Source organism: Natrix helvetica, assembly GCF_964273705.1.
Source record: "Natrix helvetica genome assembly, chromosome: 1".
NCBI classification, from domain to species: domain Eukaryota; kingdom Metazoa; phylum Chordata; class Lepidosauria; order Squamata; family Natricidae; genus Natrix; species Natrix helvetica.
Window position 1 is genome coordinate 97,636,920 of NC_138548.1, and position 20,000 is coordinate 97,656,919.

General features: G+C 36.7%; 1 protein-coding gene across 1 annotated transcript in view; it reads right to left on the reverse strand.

The window, feature by feature from the left end:
• The window catches only part of DCDC1 (doublecortin domain containing 1), a 276,353-nt gene that overhangs the window by 139,878 nt on the left and 116,475 nt on the right, over positions 1-20,000 (reverse strand). The window contains exon 9 of the mRNA XM_081939283.1: positions 13,983-14,075. Within this exon, the coding sequence (XP_081795409.1) occupies positions 13,983-14,075 (93 nt within the window). The remainder of the gene's footprint in view (positions 1-13,982; positions 14,076-20,000) is intronic.

A 20,000-nucleotide genomic window follows, 5' to 3' on the forward strand; every position in this document is an offset into this window, starting at 1 on the left:
TCTCCATTTTCCCCAGAACGAAACTCATGTGAGGTAGTAAGTTAATCAGTAAAGTTACCCATGCCCTGCTTCACTGTCTCTGTTACCTAAATCACTAGCTACACTAGTTCTTCAAGTAATACAACAAGCATGTTGCTGTGGAAGATTCCAAATTCAGTCGCTGATAATTCTAGATTTCTTAGCTCAGAGGACAACCATTGGCACTGGTGGCCTTCCCTCTAATATCTCTTACCTTGGAGAATCTAGTCTGACACAGAGCCTTAAAGGTACGTCTGTTTCATTTTTACACAATCAGATAATAAACACTTCTTTCTCCCTTTCCTGCCACCCTAGCCCTTAAATTCATTGTAAACAATGAGTAAGTGGATCTAGATAGGGGAAGAAACAACAAGTTATACGTAAAATATCTATGAAGATTCTCAGTACAAACTGTACGTATATGTACACGTATACATATATGTATATACAGTACATACACAAATAAATATGCACACAAACATGCACGCACACAAGACACACACACACACATGTGTGTGTGTGTGCTTGTGTGAGTAAGGCGTGGTAAGAGCTGTCGTCTTTCTATAAATCTTGGTGTGTGTGTGTGTGGCTTTGTTGCTGTAAGTGGGTTGATTGGCTGCGTAGTTGCATCCTGATTGGTAGATGGAGTTGTTTGTAGATTGGTCGGCTGTTTCGTATCATCCTATGTGGGTGAGGTGCTGGCTGTGTGTCCGTTGCTCTTTTGTGTTATAATGACCTGGGTGGTAGGTGGGGTTCGTTTGTTGACAAGGGCTGGTTTCCTGAAGTCTGGTAGGTGGGAGGTATCATCACGTTTATTCATGTTGTGGGAGTGTTTCTCTATTTTGATGGCTTCCATTATTATTCTCTTGTTGAACTGTTCTGTTTTGGAGATTAATCTGGTTCCTTCAAAATCAATTTGCGCGCGTGCATGCGTATGTATGTATGTATGTATGTATGTATGTATGTATGTATGTGTGTTACAACCCCTGGTATGCCCAAATATGGGTATGGCTAGCTGATGAGAGCTAAATAGCTTGAAATGGATCCATACTAGTCTCCCTTTATTTATTTATCAGCACAAATACAACACACACACACACACACACACACACACACATATATATATATATGTATGTATATGCGTGTGTGTGTGTGTGTGTGTGTGTGTGTATGTATGTATGGATGGATGGATGGATGGATGGATGGATGGATGGATGGATATCCATGTATATTAAATATATACATAAAATTGTATTCCACCCATCACCCCTCCAAAAAGACAGATGCTACAATATATAAAGTGATTGTTCATATTACATGGCCTGGTATGAAACATCACTGTCTATCATATTTACATCTATCAAGCAAAGCAAGTTAATCCCCTCCCAAAAAGCAATGGGAAATAGGTGCCATAATTAGACATAGGAAAACATTTTGCAGATTATAATTAATTGATTTTGTAATGTAGCCATTGAACTGCATGGATATTATTTTCCTTTTCTCCTTCCTATATTCCTTTGCATAAGATGCTCCCTAACTTTCAAAGAAGACAGCAATGGGGAAGGAAATTGCTTTTTCCACTTCAAGTGGCCAATAAAGTATGTACTAGCCTACCATTTCATTTTCTTTTAAATATGTATTTTATTCTCAGTTTTGGGAACTATATGGAAAGCACTACATTGATGGCAGTTAGGTAAACACGGCAGAAAAGAGAACAAATACATTGTACATAGGTCTCCTGGTTTCCAGCACTGAGGGTAGATGGCAAAGTTAGACAAACCGATGCAAAAATGTTTGTTGTGAAATGGTAATATTAGCACTAAATGAAATGGCTCATTTAGTCCTCTTTGTATGTTACACTATGCATCAACATGGTGTCTTTTAAACTAAAATATCATTAAGTATTGATTTTCCTTATTTTGATATGCTGCAAAGAAATAAATAAGCAAAAAGTCCTCAAAAGTGTCCACATTAGGAATATTTTCCTGCCCCCGTAATAAAACCCATCCTTCTCATTCAACTACACTTTTGAAGACAAAACTTGACCTTTTCTAACCCCTGTATTTAAAGGTCTGTTCATAATTCAGTCTTCAATCTGTGTGTAGAGAATCATCCATGTGGAAACATGGAAGCCTGTGAGATATGTAGCTTTCCCCTTTACACGTTATCTGACCCTATGAATCCTTTACACAAAAGAAGGATTTATGTATGCATAATTTGGGGGGGGGGGGAGGCCCAGTTTCACTGTGCTTCAGAAAACACACGCATTTTACTCCTCCTTCTCCGGGAAAACTCAGCATGAATTTGAGTGGATGTATTGCAAGCATTAGGATGAAAAGAAAGGTAGTTGCTACAAAGGCCACCTATCTTTTTTTCACTTGGTTGGATTATTATTTTTTCTTTATTGTAAATATGTAGTTTTCTGGCTTTTAGTGCTCGTGGCCATGTAGAAGTGATGATTATCACCCTATCTGAGATAAGATGCTTTCATTAGAATAGCAACAAATTCATCTCTGTGGTTGGGTTTTAATGGCCCAGTACACGGAATGTACTTGTACTTTTTATGCATCCATAATATGTTACAGCTATTCCAGCAGTAAGGAATGCATGTGCATAAATAAGGATATGGATTTGTTTGGCATAGAGATTGTCACTGGAAACAGAATTATAGTGATAAACCCACTCTGCTCTGTTTGAGTGTTGGCTATTCTGTAGTAGGCACTACAAAATATATAAGTCTTGACTTATGACCACATTTATGTTTTCTTTTAATCAGATTGGATGCAATATTAGATCTCACAAGTATATCAAGTGCCTTGTAAAGTCAACAATGCTATGGGAATACCTAGGATATGGACAATGGTTCATTTTCCTCTCTTCCTCCCTCCTCTTTCACCTGCCTGCCTCCCTTTCTTTTTCACTCTCTCTCAGACCCAGAATACATTATTTTTCTTATTAATAAAATAGATTACTACAGAAATAAAATATGATAATACATTGTCCCTCTTGAAAGTATGCTCATGTTCTGGGTTTAATAAATTATACCTCCCCTGCCATCTGTTTCATTTGACTTCTTTAAGTGTCACTCCATGATTATTATGCTAAATCCTCACTGGGCACTTCATCTCACGACTGGCTGTTGTTAGTTTCTAAAAATTGTTGCATATTCTCTCAGTGATCCATTACCAAGTTCTCAAACAGAATACTCAGAATTATGAGCAAACGTTCAGGCAGAAAAGGTTTATATATTACAGAAGCATTAGGTTCTAAGGAAGGGAATAAGATGGTTATTATAGACTAAGCCTACTTTGCTTAAATAAAATTCTTTTTTCTTCCAGCATGTCTTGTTCCATGAAATACAATATAAGTGTGATCCTGACCTATTTTTATCAAAATATACAATAAGTATATTGTATATAGTCTAGATTTTTTTTAGTCTAGACATTTAAGGCAGCTTACAAATTGAACAAATGCATTTTAAAAAAAATTGGTAAAATTAGCAAGCCATAAGTGACACAGTTCACACAATGCCTTAAAACAAACCATGGCTGAAACACACAATAGATGAGATCATCCATCCCATTAGGTTAAAACTAACAAATCACATTACTGAGAGAAATGCAATAACTGTGCCAAACAATACTTCATTCAACTCATCTCCCCATGAGTTTGGGGTTAGGCTTTTATTAGCAGGTGAATGAAGGGACTAATTTGTGGGCAACTACCACTATGGCTCAGTGGGAAAATGAGAAATTCCAGGGCTACAGCTTCCTTGTACCTGGGCCTATTTTTTTTCTTTATTTATTAATCAAATGTTTATGTCATTTGTTTACTAATCTACTACTTTATTTACTAAACTACTACTTTATTTATTAATCAAATTTATATGCTCTGCTCAGCTCACCCAAGGAAATTCTGGGCATAGCACAAAAAGATTCTGGGCAAACAATAAGACTCGCTGGCCTCTCAATTTTTCTATCTGGGACTTTCGTGGAAAAAAATATTTTGTTGAATGTTTTGTTGAAATCCAGTGCACTCTTATGATACAACTGAACCAGAGGTGGGTTGTTCCCAGTTCGGCTGAACTGGTAGTGGAATTCAGGTGTGGGTCGCAGAACCGGCAGTGACCCAGGCCTGCCACACCCCCAAACCAGTTACCATGCCACCATTGGGCCACACCATTTTGGTTTTTAGAGACTGTGCATGCGCAGTTCACTGTAAATTGTTCTGCGCATGCGTGAAGAACAGTTTACATTGAACAGTGCACAGGCATGCAGTGCGTGTCTGGCGCAAATGCGGGTTGCCTGAACTGAACTGATCAGTGCTTCAACAAAGGTCAATCTGGTGTGGCAGAACTTGTTCTTGAAGAATACATGGCAGCTCCTGCAAAGCAATACATTCCTTTCCAAATTCTCCCAAATTGCTTAATCATAGGTTTCAACAGTGTGCAAGTTCCAATATTAAGCTAACCATTCTGTAATTGCCCGGGTCTTCTTTTTGTCTCCTTTTAAAGATGAGAATATTAGATTTTCTTTAATCCTATGGAATTATATTATAGCCTTTATTGTCATTGTACAAAACAAATACAACGAAATTAGTTATTGGAAACTATGCTCATCTTTCAAGATTTTTCAAAGGTCCTAAGGCTTTAATTGAATACATGATTTTTTACAAGACTCTTGGATATAACTAATCTAGCCAGTCATTCACAATGGCTGGGTATTCCCCTAAACATATTTTTTTGCTTATCTTGGTTATCAGTCTCACCTTGTGTCATTGTTTCTCCTTAAATCCATTTGAATAGTTTCCTTCCCAAGTCACTTGTTAAAATCCTTCTGTCATCTCCAAACAGTGTACCCGCTCCTCCTTTTTTCTTCCTTTTACCCTTTTGTTGCTTTTAGTTTCCATCACTTGTCTAAGACTTTCAGGCTAAGTGCTTTAGCTTTTCTGATTTCCTTTTTGCAGATACTAGCTTTTATCTGTAATTCAATAATTGCAGGTATGCCTTCTGCTTGATTATACCCCCTTTCCATTATCTGCATAGGTCCCTTTTAATTCTTCATTCAGTTGAAAGCACTTTATGCAGCCACAGAAGTTACCTAAGCAGCTTCTTACTCCCTTTTTTTCCTCATTGGAAAACTCTATGATTGAGCAGTTCCCAATCTTCCTATATTCCCTTTGACTGAAGGATTTTTGACTATGGGATCCTGCCTAATACTTCTCAAAATCTGTTGAAATCGTCTCTCCTGAAATCCAGTGTGCATATACAACTTTGCTCCAAATCAAATTTCAATTTTTAGTATTTCGAATCACAAAATGATGTGACCACTCTCTCCAAAAGCTCTTAATGATTTTACCTTTTTGACCAGCTAATTAAAATCAGAGTTGGTCTACCTATTTTCTTCTTCAGACTTGTGGAAAATGAAACAGTAAGCAACAGTAACCACTAAGGAATAGTTTTGATCTTATAGTCAAGTTGTTTTTCAGATATTGAAGTTTTCTGTTGTTACTGTTTTCCTGTGTGGAATTTCTGTGATCTAGTTCAGGATTGCATTCTCTAAATGTTCTGCCTATCTTGGCAGTCTATTATATACCCCCACACAATATCTTGATTGTTTCCCTTTCCTACTATGCATATTAAGGAAGATTAGATGCCTTAACATTTAAATTTGCAGAAAAACCCCACACACAAATCAGTTGTTATGTTTTGATTCTCACAAAATGGGAGTGATTAGAACCCTACACAACTGGCCTGAATTGCTTACTAATAAAGAGGGAAAAGGAAAAGAACTAAGGCATGTCAAGGAATCCCTCAGAAATTGTGGTTATCCTAACTAGACCTTTATCAAATCCAGAAAAAGATCCAGCAGGTGCTCCTCCATTACAGACAAAGAAGATGATCAACAAACATAGCAATGTTATCATTCCATACATTTCAGAAGTATCTGAAAAGCTCAGGAGAATTTTCAACCAATACAATATACATACATGTACACTTTAAACCCAAGAATACACTAAGGCAGAAGCTTGTCCACCCCAAGGATAAGGAACCAAAACAAAAAATGAGCAATGTGATATATGCAATACAATGCAGTGAGACGTGTGTAGATATGTACATTAGTGAAACAAAAAACCACTTCACAAACGCATAGCACAACATAGGAAATCAAACCCATCAAACAAGATTCAGCTGTCCATCTGCATTTGAAAGACAAAGTCACTCTTTTGGAGGCAGCAAATTCCACATTTTGGATAGAGAGGATAATTGATTTGAAAGGGGGAAAAGAGTCCATTTACTGTATGTTAATATTGAACAGCCCTCTCTCAACAGAGGGGGAAGGATCTGACACAACCTATCTCCCATCTACAAAGGAGCTCTTGCAGCAGTGCCAAGGAGATTCCACAACTAATTGTACCCTGAGAGCAAAGATAAACCCCAAGTGGCCTCAAGAGCTCTCACAGAATAGCCATTCTGAAACAAATCCCAAAGAAAGTTAGAGATAAAAGAAAAAACTATTCGCTTCTAGCGAATAAATTATACCAGAAAGGGGTGTGGTTCAGATGGCTTATGCCAGAAGGTATGCTAATATTCTGGGAGGACACGAGAGTTAGAATCAACACAACTATGGAGGCTGAGGCCTTCATGAAAAAAAACAAAGTCCTCCTAGATAGACCTGATGACATTACACAGGACATACAGGACATGGGAGGTGCCGGAGCTCTGCTGGAGCGGGGAGAGGAGGCAACATCGAGAAAACTCAGATCACAGAAATGAACTAGAAAATCTGTTTGATATAGAATGATTGAAATTATTTGAAGATAAAAGGTTATATGCTGACAAAATACTATTAAGTAGCAACAATTTAATGTATTAATAAATGAAAGTTATGAGAATGGGGGGGAGGGCCATTTCCTGCATAATGTAACTGTCAAAATTTGTAACTTTATCCACCATCCCTTTTCCTAATTATTTTTCCTAAAACCAATAAAAACTTTGTTTTTTTAAAAAAAGAGCTCTCACAGAGAGTACAAGGGACCAGATAACTGCAAAGAAATACAAACCTTTCATTCCCCTCCACCCCCATCAGAACCTATCCTTGCATCCCCCATCATCCAGTCTCGATTGTCAGTACCTATCCACCATTCCTCCACCACCATATTAGAAAAAATAGCTAGGGAGGGGGAAAATCTGAGAGCTCAGCACGCCATCTTTATCAGTGGCTAGCCACAAACCTCTGCCCCTCCTTCACCTAAAATGCCTTTTCTCTCCTTTTATCTGTCTTATTCCTTTTAAATAAATCATACGTTTCTACGTTTGCATTTCCACTGAAAAGATTTTCATTCTTTTAAGTTTCAGTAATGCTTACTGACTTATATTCAAATTCATTCATTAAGACTTCTATTTCTTCCCATTGTTTCCCCACAATCTGCAAGTTTGAGAATCACTAGACTCCTTGGGTCAAATAATTTAATGTTCTTTCTTTCTAGACAACATACATATGCCTTCATATGCATTCCAATCCTGTTCCCAGTACTTGTCATCATGCCATCTTTTTCATCTCCTTCAGGTTTCAATTTAAAACCTTCCATGGGCAAAGATGCAAAGCACATTCCCAAAACATTCTTCCTGGCCCTCAGGAGACTTCTATTATTTGTTTGCAATGTTATCTTCCCTCTTCCTGGGCCATATTGCAGCATATTCATGATTCCATCATGTTGTGTCATTTGTTCCCATTGTTATGTCATTTGGTGAGGAGGGATGATTGTGCATAAAGCATTTTAGAAATCTTTTCTTCATATCTTGAATCTTTGCCCCAGGAAGACAGACATTTCTCTTGGTAAATTATCCAACTGAAAGATTACTACTTTGTTTTCCTGCTCCTCAGTAGGGAGTCTCTGATCATCACTACCTATTACTTGTTCCCCTTCAGGGCAGAGACAGGAATAGTTTACCTTTTCAGAGTTATAGCGTCTTCTTCCTTACTTCCTGACATTTGTGGCAATGCTTTTAATCTAGGGGGTAATCAGAAGGGAGACCCTGGAATCAATTCCGAAGATTCAAAAAATAAGAGTTCCTTTATTGATAGACAGAGTCTTTATGTCACATCTCTCCATGTCTCAATTCCTTCCATTTTTACTTTATCTTCTGGAAGGCTTCTTGGTGTTATTTTCCCACACACACTTCCTGTTTTAAAGTAAAACATTTCTTATCTTCCCTCAAAAATTGAGAGGTGGGCCTTTAGTCAGGAGGCCAACCAGCCTGTCGCATATGGAGTCTCATCATCTTTAGGAAGCAAATCCCCTGTCGATCATGAGAGAAGTTCTCTAGGTCCCTTTTCCTCTGAACAATAATCTACAAAGAAAATTCTTCTCCCTAGACCTCCTTACCAGATGTGTGGTGAATCTCCCTGTTCTCCTGTCTATGAAGGTTCTCAGTCTCCCTGTTCTATTCCTTTAGTGAAATTATTCTTTGAAAGGTGCCTTTCTTATATGTCCTCTGAAGCTGCCTCAGCTAGATCAGCTAAAAACAACATTCCTGTCAGACATGTAGTAGGCAGTCAGCAGCTTTCAAGAAATAACTGGAGGAATCAATCAGCACAGCATAGGAAACAATCAATGGAAACTAATCTACAATCTCCACCCCTCTGCCCAAGTCTTTCTCTTCCTCTTACCTAGCATCTCCCTTCTTCTCAGAGGAAACTCCTCTGAAAAACTTTTGCTAAGAATTCACTTATCTGTTTGCTCAGTTCTCCTACTTTTTCATCAGGAGACATTTCAGTTGGCCACTGCTGATTATTTCTGCACTTAGGAACACCATTCTTCTTAGATTTATCTGGCCCCTGCTTTGACTGAATTTCAAAGGACCCTCAAAACCTGGCTTTCCTCTCAGGTTTTTACTGCAGTGAGTGGCAGGTCCTCTGCATTTCTTTTGACTTGTAGAATTGCTTTTTCCTGGACATTTCTCATTTGTATTTTATCTGTATTATATTTATGCTTTTTATTTTATGTAATCCACAGCAATTAAAGCATTGGGAAGCCTCTTAAATTTAATGAAATAAATAAAATAAATTACTTCTTATAACCTTATAAAATATATATTTATTAATTATCATATATATGAGAATGAAGTAATGAGGTTTTTTTTAAAAGAAAAAAGGGAAAAAAAACAATTTAGCATTTTTTTCTAAAAATACCAAAATGCAGGAGAATACTTTTCCAGTTTTTTCTCACTAAAGCGAAGCTTGTAATACAAAGAATCATAAATTGTATTTCTTACTGGAGTGAATAGTATAATTTTTAATAAAAACTATTGTTTCCTTGCTATTTATGGCTGTGAAACTTGGACTCTGAAAAAGGCAGGTAGGAGAAGAGTGGATGCCTTTGAACTATGGTGCTGGAGGTCGATATTCTGTATCCTATGTACTGCAAAAATAACAAGTCCTAGACCGAACCTCACCAAAAATATCACTTGAAACCAAAACTGCCAAACAGAGGCTGTCATACTTTGGTCATGTCATGAGAGCCGACCCACTTGAAAAGTCAACCATGCTGCGAGTGATCAGCAGAGAAAAGACAAGGGCCAAGTCGTCCTAGCACCCTCTGGTTGCACACTATAAAGGATGGCACTGAGATGACCATGGTGGATCTGAAGAAGGTGGTGCGAGACAGAGGGGCATGGAGAGTGCTAATCCATAGAATGTCTGAGGGTCAGACACAACTGAACGACCGATGACAGCAATGATCATTTCCAGAATAAAATAACATGCTTAGCTAGAAAGTTTAAAAAGCATATAGAGTATGCACATCTAGTTCGTTTCACCTTCCTAGACTGATGCTCAAGCTTCTTTTGAGGAGTAGTTGCTACTGAAAGAGAAGAGCCTTAGAAATCTGTATGACTGGATTTGAATGGTAGCTTAATGTGAAAATGTTCATCATAGTTCATCTTCAGGATCAGTGTGGCAAGGATGGAACTGTAGAACTTGTTTTAGATCTACTAACCTTTCATAAGATACCTACTGAGATAACTTATCACAGGGCATCCCCATAAAGAAACAGAAAACAAACCAGAGGGATACTTTGTAGATATTGTATCCCGATGTATCCTATATGAAATATATTAATTAATTGTGGACCTCTAAGAAAAAATGATTAGTACATTGTCGAAGGTCAAAATAGCAGGAAAAAAGGTAGTTATTAATAGCACCATAGCATTAGTAACATTTCCTAATCTTCTCTCTGAGAGAATAAGCTAGGCTACTCTGTAAATCTGCATGAAGATAATGTTCCACTTTGCTTTATAGCAATTTTGCATTATTTCATTTGTAGAATACGCTGTCAAGCTCACAGCATGAAGCTTTGCAAAGAAAACCTTGATTTAATAGTTTTGCATTACAATATTTCCTGAAGAATCTTATGATTAGCACACTATGTCTTGACACTGTAAACTGCAGCTTTTCTATGGAAATAAGAATTTAGTTAACATTTCCTTTAGTATTACAGTATTAAATGAAAGCAAAAAGGAAGGAACCAAAACTATTAAATGTAGTAATTTAAAATACTGTAATTTGCTACACAGTTTTGATGAGTTTATTCAGTGTGAATTGTTAGGGACCATTTTTATAACCTTTTAAAATATTCAAATGTATGAAACAAACCTAAAGTACAGTGAGCAGAACTGGTTTTTCAAAGCAGCCTTTTCCTTACATTTAAAATCCTCATACCTTCAAGTAATCATCAATGTACAACACAATTGGGACCAGAATTTCCGTTCCTAAGCAAGACAGTTGTTAAGTAAGCTACATATGATTTAGCAACCTTTTGTGCCATAGTTGTTAAGTGAATCACTGCAGCTGTTAAGTGAATCATGCTGTCATTAAGCAAGCCTGGCTTACCCCATTGACTTTGCTTGTTGGAAGCCTGCTAGGAAAGTTGCAAATAGTGATCATATGGTCCCAAGGTTCTACAGCCATCTAAATATATGCCGATTGCCAACACCTGAATTTTGATTAAGTGACTGTGGAGATGTTGTAGGGACAGGGATCAACCATTAGTCATTTTTTTTCAGTGTTGTTGTAACTTTGAATGGTTGTTAAATGAATGATTGTAAGCCAAGGACTACTTGTATCCACAATTTTTCAGTGCCATTCCTACACTTTGACTACAGCTATTTTGTTCTTATACTGACAACATCCATAGGGAGCTGAGCTGATTTCCTTCTGAAGTGGCTGTCCAAAATCTCAAACAGCAAAGCTTGTTCCAGATTGAATATGGAGGTGTGCAATTTCCCTTTTTGTGGAAATGCTTTTCTCCATGATTTCCTACTGTGGCTGCACTGAATCTGGAGTGTCAATCTTTGCAGTTGGCTTTGAAGCCTTTTACAAACAGACCTGTTTCCTTTTCCCCAATCACTATAAATTAACATGGCAACTGGAGAGGAGAGGAGGTGCTTCCAATTTTTGCAGTTTGTTATTTGTTGGTTTGAAAATGCAGTGGTCGCCGCTGATGATTCTCACGTGGCTTCAGTTAATCATCATAAGCTGCTGCAATAGCATTTGTGATCATGGCTTCATGGAAGTACCCTAAATAATGAACAGGAGTCAATAACATGGCACAGCTACTAAAATGGCAAATGCAATTATTGCCTCCCTCAATAAAGACATAATTTCCAAATCAGAAGAAGGACTGGTCAGATCCCATCTCAAATTCTGTCTGTGATTTTGTTGTTGCTGTTGTTTGGAGGGGGAAGGGGTTTATTTTTAAAGAAACTTGAACAGCTGTGGAGAAAAACAATGAAGATGAGTAAAGCACTGCAAATTAAGTCTTGCAAGAAGTGACTGTCAATGGATGATGGATGGATGGATGGATGGATGGATGGATGGATGGATGGATGGATGGATGGAAAGGCAGGCAAACAGATTTTGCACTTTTATGCTTTGCACTCAAAAAGTCCAGGTTCACTTTTTAGCATATTCAGGTACTGCTGTTGTTAATATGAAAGAAACCCTGTTGCTAGTCAGTATAAATAATATTGCTATAATCTTAGTGTAAGATAGTCTCTTATGTTTTTGATATTGTTTTCTTAATGCCTGCCTGTCAGACTTTCAAAGTAGATCAAGTCCGGAAATAGATTTCAGGAAAACTAGACCTGTATTTTATTTACAAGTCTGGTGGTGTCTTTTATGTCTCTCCTCTTTATGCCCCTGGGAGTTGCAGGGGAAGGGCTAAGGTGAAGTTTCCTGTACCTCTCTGAACTTAACACATTTAAATAAAAGAGAATATACAGGTGAAACTCGAAAAATTAGAATATCCTGCAAAAGTTCATTTATTTCAGTAATGCAACTTAAAAGGTAAAACTAGTATATGAGATAAGACTCATTACATGCAAAGCAAGATAGTTCAAGCCGTGATTTGTCATAATTGTGATGATTATGGTTTACAGCTCATGAAAACCCCAAATCCACAATCTCAGAAAATTAGAATACTGTGAAAAAGTGCAATATTCTAGGCTCAAGTGTCCCACTCTAATCATCTAATTAAGCCATAACACCTGCAAAGGGTTCCTGAGCCTTTAAATGGTCTCTCAGTCTGGTTCAGTAGGGATCACAATCATGGGAAAGACTGCTGACCTGACAGTTGTGCAGAAAACCATCATTGACACCTTCCATAAGGAGGGAAAGCCTCAAAAGGTAATTGCAAAAGAAGTTGGATGTTCCCAAAGTGCTGTATCAAACCACATTAATAGAAAGTTATGTGGAAGGGAAAAGTGTGGAAGAAAAAAGTGCCCAAGCAGCAGGGATGACCGCAGCCTGGAGAGGATTGTCAGGAAAAGGCCATTCAAAAGTGTTGGGGACTTTTACAAGGAGTGGACTGAGGCTGGAGTCAGTGAATCAAGAGCCACCTACACAGACGGATCCTGGACATGGGTTTCAAATGTCGTATTCCTCTTGTCAAGCCGCTCCTGAACAACAAACAATGTCAGAAGCTTATGTGGGCTAAAGAAAAACAGACCTGGTCTGTTGCTCGGTGGTCCAAAGTCCTCTTTTCTGATGAGAACAACTTTTGCATCTCATCTGGAAACCAAGGACCCAGAGTATGGAGGAAGAATGGAGAGGCACATACTGCAAGATGCTTGAAGTCCAGTGTGAAGTTTCCACAGTCTGTGTTGATTTGGGGAGCCATGTCATCTGCTGGTGTTGGTCCACTGTGCTTCATTAAGTCCAGGGTCAACGCAACCGTCTACCAGGAGATTTTGGAGCACTTCATGCTTCCTTCGCAGACGAGCTTTATGGGGATGCTGACTTCATTTTCCAGCAGGACTTGGCACGTGCCCACACTGCCAAAAGCACCAAAACCTGGTTCAATGACCATGGGATTACTGTGCTTGATTGGCCAGCAAACTCGCCTGACCTGAACCCCATAGAGAATCTATGGGGCATTGCCAAGAAAAAGATGAGAGACATGAGACCGAACAATGCAGAAGAGCTGAAGGCTGCTATTGAAGCTTCCTGGTCTTCCATAACACCTCAGCAGTGCCACAGGCTGATAGCTTCCATGCCATACCGCATTGAGGCAGTAATTGCTGCAAAAGGGGCCCAAACCAAGTACTGAGTACATATGCATGCCTATACTTTTCAGAGGTCGATATTGTTCTATGTACAATCCTTGTTTTATTGATTGCATGTAATATTCTAATTTTCTGAGATTGTGGATTTTGGGTTTTCATGAGCTGTAAGCCATAATCATCACAATTATGACAAATCACGGCTTGTACTATCTTGCTTTGCATGTAATGAGTCTATCTCATATATTAGTTTCACCTTTTAAGTTGCATTACTGAAATAAATGAACTTTTACACGATATTCTAATTTTTTGAGTTTCACCTCTATATATGTCAAGGAAAACACTTAGCAAAAGAATAGCATGTTAAATATTTTAAAAATATTTTAAAATAATGTTTACTTACTTTGTGTTGTTCTAAGAGAATTTCTTGCTTCTTCATTGATAAAATGCTCTTGTCTGTTATCTTCTCTTTCTGGCCATCAGTGGCAAAATCCAGCTAAAATGTGACAAAGAATTTTCCATCAACTTTATTGAATCACATTCCACATTTCTCTATTTTCCTACATAAAGTAAAAGAAAATCCTGACTTTGAATTCTGTTGTTTGATGCTGTATGAAAATTTAATAAGTGAACTCTCAGATTTATTCTTATATACGATTGATATGCTTCCGAGGTGGTATTCTGCTGGTTCTCACCGGTTCAGGCAAACCAGTAGTGGTGGTGGCATGAAGCTCCACCCACCCACCCCGACGTCATCACGGACCTTCTGCACTTGCACACACTCCCGCTTCCAAACCGGTAGTGAAGAAAAGAGGATACCAATACTGATATGCTTCACAAAATGTACAGATTGACTAGGCCTATAAGACTTTAATCTTTGTATGCATGCCTTTGAAAAACCATATGTAGATGCCTGGATATCTAGTGTAATATAGGCACTTACTAATATTTTCAAATTGGAAAAACATTATAGTGCTAATAGTAGCACTTTCAAATATTAAAATCTTAAAGAAGACAAGTCTCTTTTCTTCCTTTTTAAGTCTCCATCCTCCCATCTTTTATGCCTTTAGTTTTACTATTCTTTGCAAAAAGATATACTCATTAGAACTACATGAAACCATTATCTATCATTTCATGCAATATTACCACAAGAAATAAAAGAATATAATATCTAATATTATCGCAAGAAATACAAGAAACATAGTATTATACACAGACAACATATAGTCAGTCCAATTGAAAAATATGCCTCATATATTTCTGTTTCATAAGGTTCCCTAAAATGCAAAATAAATAAAAATAAAGGTAATGTACAAATAAACTCAGAGGAGGGAGGGAGAGAAGGAAGGAAGGAAGGAGGGAGGGAGGGAGGGAGGGAGGGAGGGAGGGAGGGAGGGAGGGAGGGAAGGAAATATATAATTTATGTGGACAATTATTTGCATTATATATATGAGAATATGAAATCTAAGAGAGATAAACATATGCTTACTATCATCTAGAACAGTATAAACTGTACCTGTTCTGCATCATACATATGGATTGAGGCAGATTAAGATAATGAGATAAAAATGAGGAATTTTAGGATTGGAAATATTTTCAACAATAATATATACATATATATATATATATATATATATAATTACAGGTTGATTACTCCAAAGCCATAGTTTATGTACTATTATCTTCTAGTATCACTTTTAGTTTTGCAAAAATGCCTAACAATGACCAGCTGAGTGCTTTCCTTCATAATTAGATTGGTAGATCTTTAAAACTGTTTCTGCTTTAATTAATATGTTTACAAAAGTGTAAATTCTGAATAGAGAAAATATATTTAATTTTTTAATCAATAGGATTTAAGAATCTTATGTTTAGAATTTCAGTCAGTGTTACTAGAACTGTAAATTTTTTATCAATTTCAAAGAGATAGCGGAGGACAGGGGAGCCTGGTCTGCTGTAGTCCATGGCAGAGGTGGTATTGAGCTGGTTCTTACCGGTTTGGGTGAATTGATAGCAGCGGCGGCTGGAGGCTCCGCCCATCTGCCTTGACATAATGCACGACCTTCTGCGCATGGGTTCACATTTGCAAACCGGTAGCAAAGGTAAATGAATCCCACCATTGGTCCATGGGGTTGTGAAGAGTTGGACATGGCTTAGCGACTGAAGAACAACTGTTTATACTACTGGGAAACTCAACTATTTTTTAAAGAATTTTTTACATTTCCACATTGTTTTTTATAAATAGATCAAGACAATGAACATACCTAATACTCCATCCTTCTCCTATTTTCACCACAATAGTCCTGTGAGGGTGGGTGAGACTGAGAGTGATTGGCCCAAGGTCACCCAGCTGGCTTTCCTGTCTAGGAACTAGGCAGGACTAGAGCATAACTTAAGTCAGCACCTCAATCACTATACCAAACTTGAGCTCTAGATATTCCATAAATACAACTCCAAAAACTTTGGATAACAGTATGATACAAAAGAAACACACAATCTCACCCTCACTACAATGTGGCTAATTCCACATTCCAATTCTAATTTATGTATTATGCATTATGTATTATGAATGCTACCGAACTTAAAATTGGATTGGATTCTTCCTAATATGCTAATTAATTTAAAACATCCATACAGACAATCACATAGCACACAATTTCTATGTAGTTTAAATAATCCTGAACAATGTTTTACAAGGAGATCAGTACATTTCAGTTTAAATACTGTGATAATCAATTTCTGTAGGCATTGATTGAATTTCCCAGTAGCCTGTTGCAAAGCAAAAGAGTGAGACAAATTGCTTATTTTATATACAAAACATGGTGATAAAAGGCTAGCTGCAGGTATTTTCTGGAAAGTGCATTTTAATAAGGATCTATTCAATGTTGGAACAAATGGAGTAAAATAAGTTTGAATTATCAAGTTTGGTGGAAAAGCTCTGTCTCTTTATAACAACAAAATCAATCATTTATCCAGACTGTGGGGAGTCAAAGTTTGTTGCTGAAAAGAGATCCATATATAAAACAAGTCAATAACTCATTGTGTGTTATTGTTGGGCTGAAGAAGCCTGCTTTCAAAACCCTGGTCCTGCTTCTCTCCAAATGAATGTCACTGTATTCAGAGAGTGGGAGGAAAGCTTTTTGTTACTGGCAGTTCCCTACTGCCCTTTACTTCGACATAGGAAAGAGATGTTGCTCTTCAGTGTCCCTAGAAGTTTGTGCCTTAAATAATACATCACTTGGTGTTGTACATATTAAAGGAAATGCCTTGTTCTCCTACATTAAGTTTGTGTTCTAAATTTTGCTGTTTACCTTCCTTAGAGCGATGATGTTCATATAGATTTACATATCAAATCACAATCTTTGAAATTGCAAGACTGTTTTAATTAGAGCATAATACCTTCCAATATCAAGATTTGAAGACCTCAATTTTAAATATTTATTCAAAATCATCAAAAGAGTTCAGCTGCTGGCAAATTGTGTTCATTCACCTTTTCAAACACATAACACGAGCATACATCTTTCTCCTTCTCTCCCTCTTGGATAAGTTTTCCACTGTTTATTCAGAACAGGAAGGTTTTAGAAGATGAAAGTTGTAAAAAGATGAGAAAGACAGCATCTACTTAAAAGTTCTCTTTTCAAAGCAATATTAAGAATACAACTTTTCTAATGTGCTTTAACTCAGATTGTTCTTTATCTCTAGTCCAATCCTCTGTTTCTAATTTGTTTTCACAGTCACCAGATTTATTATATTTGTGTACCCTTCCATCTAATCCAATTGAGTATAGGCCTCCTCAGTTTTTTACACAAATCTGTTTAAGATTTTGAGAAATTATATTGCATCACATAGAACATTACGGAAGTTGTCATCAATTAGATGACAGTGTGAATAACTGATATTTATGACATTAAATCTTGTCAAAAACAATGGCACCAAAAAGGCATGCAAGTAAATCAACAATTTTCAGAAAAAACTCTTTTAGAATGAATGGAGGGACGGAAGGAAGGAAGGAATAAAAGAGAAAGAAAGAAAGAAAGAAAGAAAGAAAGAAAGAAAGAAAGAAAGAAAGAAAGAAAGAAAAAAAGAAAAAAAGAAAAAAAAGAGGCAGTTAGGGGTTTGGTTTTGTATGTATACTATGGGACATGTATCCAATTTTTCGCTAAAGCTTTTCATATGAACCGAATGAAAGAGGATTGGGTTTTATTCCATTCTATTTAATTAAGTAGAATTAAATAGATGAAAGGTGCCATCTAGATTATCAAATCCAATTCCTTGAATAATGCAGACATCCAAAGGAAAATACCACCAACAGATTATTTTCTCACTATTTTTCAACATATCAAGCCAACAGCTATCAACTGCATATACTAATTGATCACATTACTGAATTTAAGTCTATCCTTTTGTAGCCAAAGATAATTATACTATATTTTGGGGTGGTAGAAAAAGTTTTCAGCCTTCCTCTCTATTTTTGAAGAATGCTACTGTATTCCTCCTCAATATTTTTTTTCTAAAGACTTAATGTACCAAGCTCCTTCAATTAAGCTCCCTCAGTTCCTCTTCTTTTGTATTTCCAGGAGAGTGATCTGTGCTGTCTTTCTGTGACCTGTTTCACTTTACTTAAATCCTTCATGCCTAAATATATATCAGAACGTTTCAGGCAATCTCAGAAGGTCTCAACAAACACAAAGGATTTTAATGCATTATAGTTGTTAATTGATAAGGTACCGATAATTTGTCTGACATATAACCTGAATCACTGTCACCTTCCCCCTTCAACCTCACCCTAATTTAAATCCTACCTCATTCTAACCACTCTATGCATCAGATGAAGTGAACTTAAGCTCATGAAAGTTTATACCAGGGATATCAAACACGCAGCATCATGTTGTTGTCACATGACGTATTGCGACTTTTTCCCCTTTGCTAAAATGGGTGGTGTGGCCAGCACATGACGCATCAGGCCTGCGGGCTGAGACTTCGACAGCCCTGGTTTATACCATTTCATAAAATATGTTAGTCAGAAAAGTTGCTACTGGGGTCCTTTTCAATTTTTAGCTAGCATTGAAAATGATTCTTGAAAGCTGATTCATATTCATATAGTATTGTGAAGAGTTATAACTACAATTCCATAATCCTTTTTATATATTGAATTCTTTTTCGAAGTGAAAAAACAGTAATTATTGCTTTAACGTTTGTTCTATCATTTTCAGCCTACATTTTAACTTATCAAGATCAGTCTGAATGCTGCTCCCATCTCCCAGTATGTTAAATACTGAATTTTGTATGTGTGCAGTCTGTTCGTGATCTCTGCTTGAGTAAAGTTTCCAAGCCAATAGTAAATCTACTTAATAAGTCCCTTGCTGCATCTAACCATTTAAACCAGAAGTTCTCAACCTCTGGGTCGGGATCCCTTTGGGGATCGAACAACCCTTTCACAGGTGTCGCCTAAGACCATCGGAAAACACATATTTTCGATGGTCTTAGGAACGGAGACACCAATTTTATGATTAGGGGTTGGGGGTCACCACAACATGAGGAACTGTATTAAAGGTTCACAGCATTGGGAAGGTTGAGAACCACTGATTTAAACAAAAGTATGATTTGATTCTGAATCTGTAGCAAATATGTAAATATTTATCCTTTAAATAAGTTACTGTTCAATTCAATATGTGAGAATAATCCTGATAATGATCATTTTAATGTCCTATTAAGACATATTCTCCAAATTACTGTAATCCAAAATTACAAATGGTAGGTACTATTTGTAAATATAGATTTATTTATTTATTTATTTATTTATCTATCTATTTATTTATTAGTTACCCATTTCTGGATACTAAAAATAGGTACAACCAATAAATATATGGTAACACCTCTATCGATTTTAATACATATTTAAATCAGTTGTTTCTGATTAAGAAAGTAGGAAAGTATAGTATTTCACTGCATAAAATGTGCCATATCTGTGAGGAAAGCCATTTTCTAGGTCTAGTACTAAAGGAGAAAGAAATTGTAAGGACTCAGTATGATAGCTATTGCAATTTAATCCCCCAGCTTTATGTTCAATACAAGATTTAAGCAATATCTTAAATTATGCAAAGTATAAATATGTCATTTATGTCTTTTTCCGTGTTGTACATTAAGATTGAAAGTGGCCATTTTCATTCAATGGTTGATTTGGATTTTTTTTTTTTGTTTCTCAAAAATTTGTTTATATATGTGGCTGAAACCACATATCCTTCTCCAGGGATATTTTTCTATTTTCCATTATATAACTCATCATATCAAATTCTGGACATACTTAACCATATTTCAGATTAATGAGGCATTTCTAAATGCTAAATATATATATTAAAAGAGTCTACTTCAGTTTAATTCATTTAAGCCATGAGGAATTCTCAAGTTTGATCATACAAGGTCA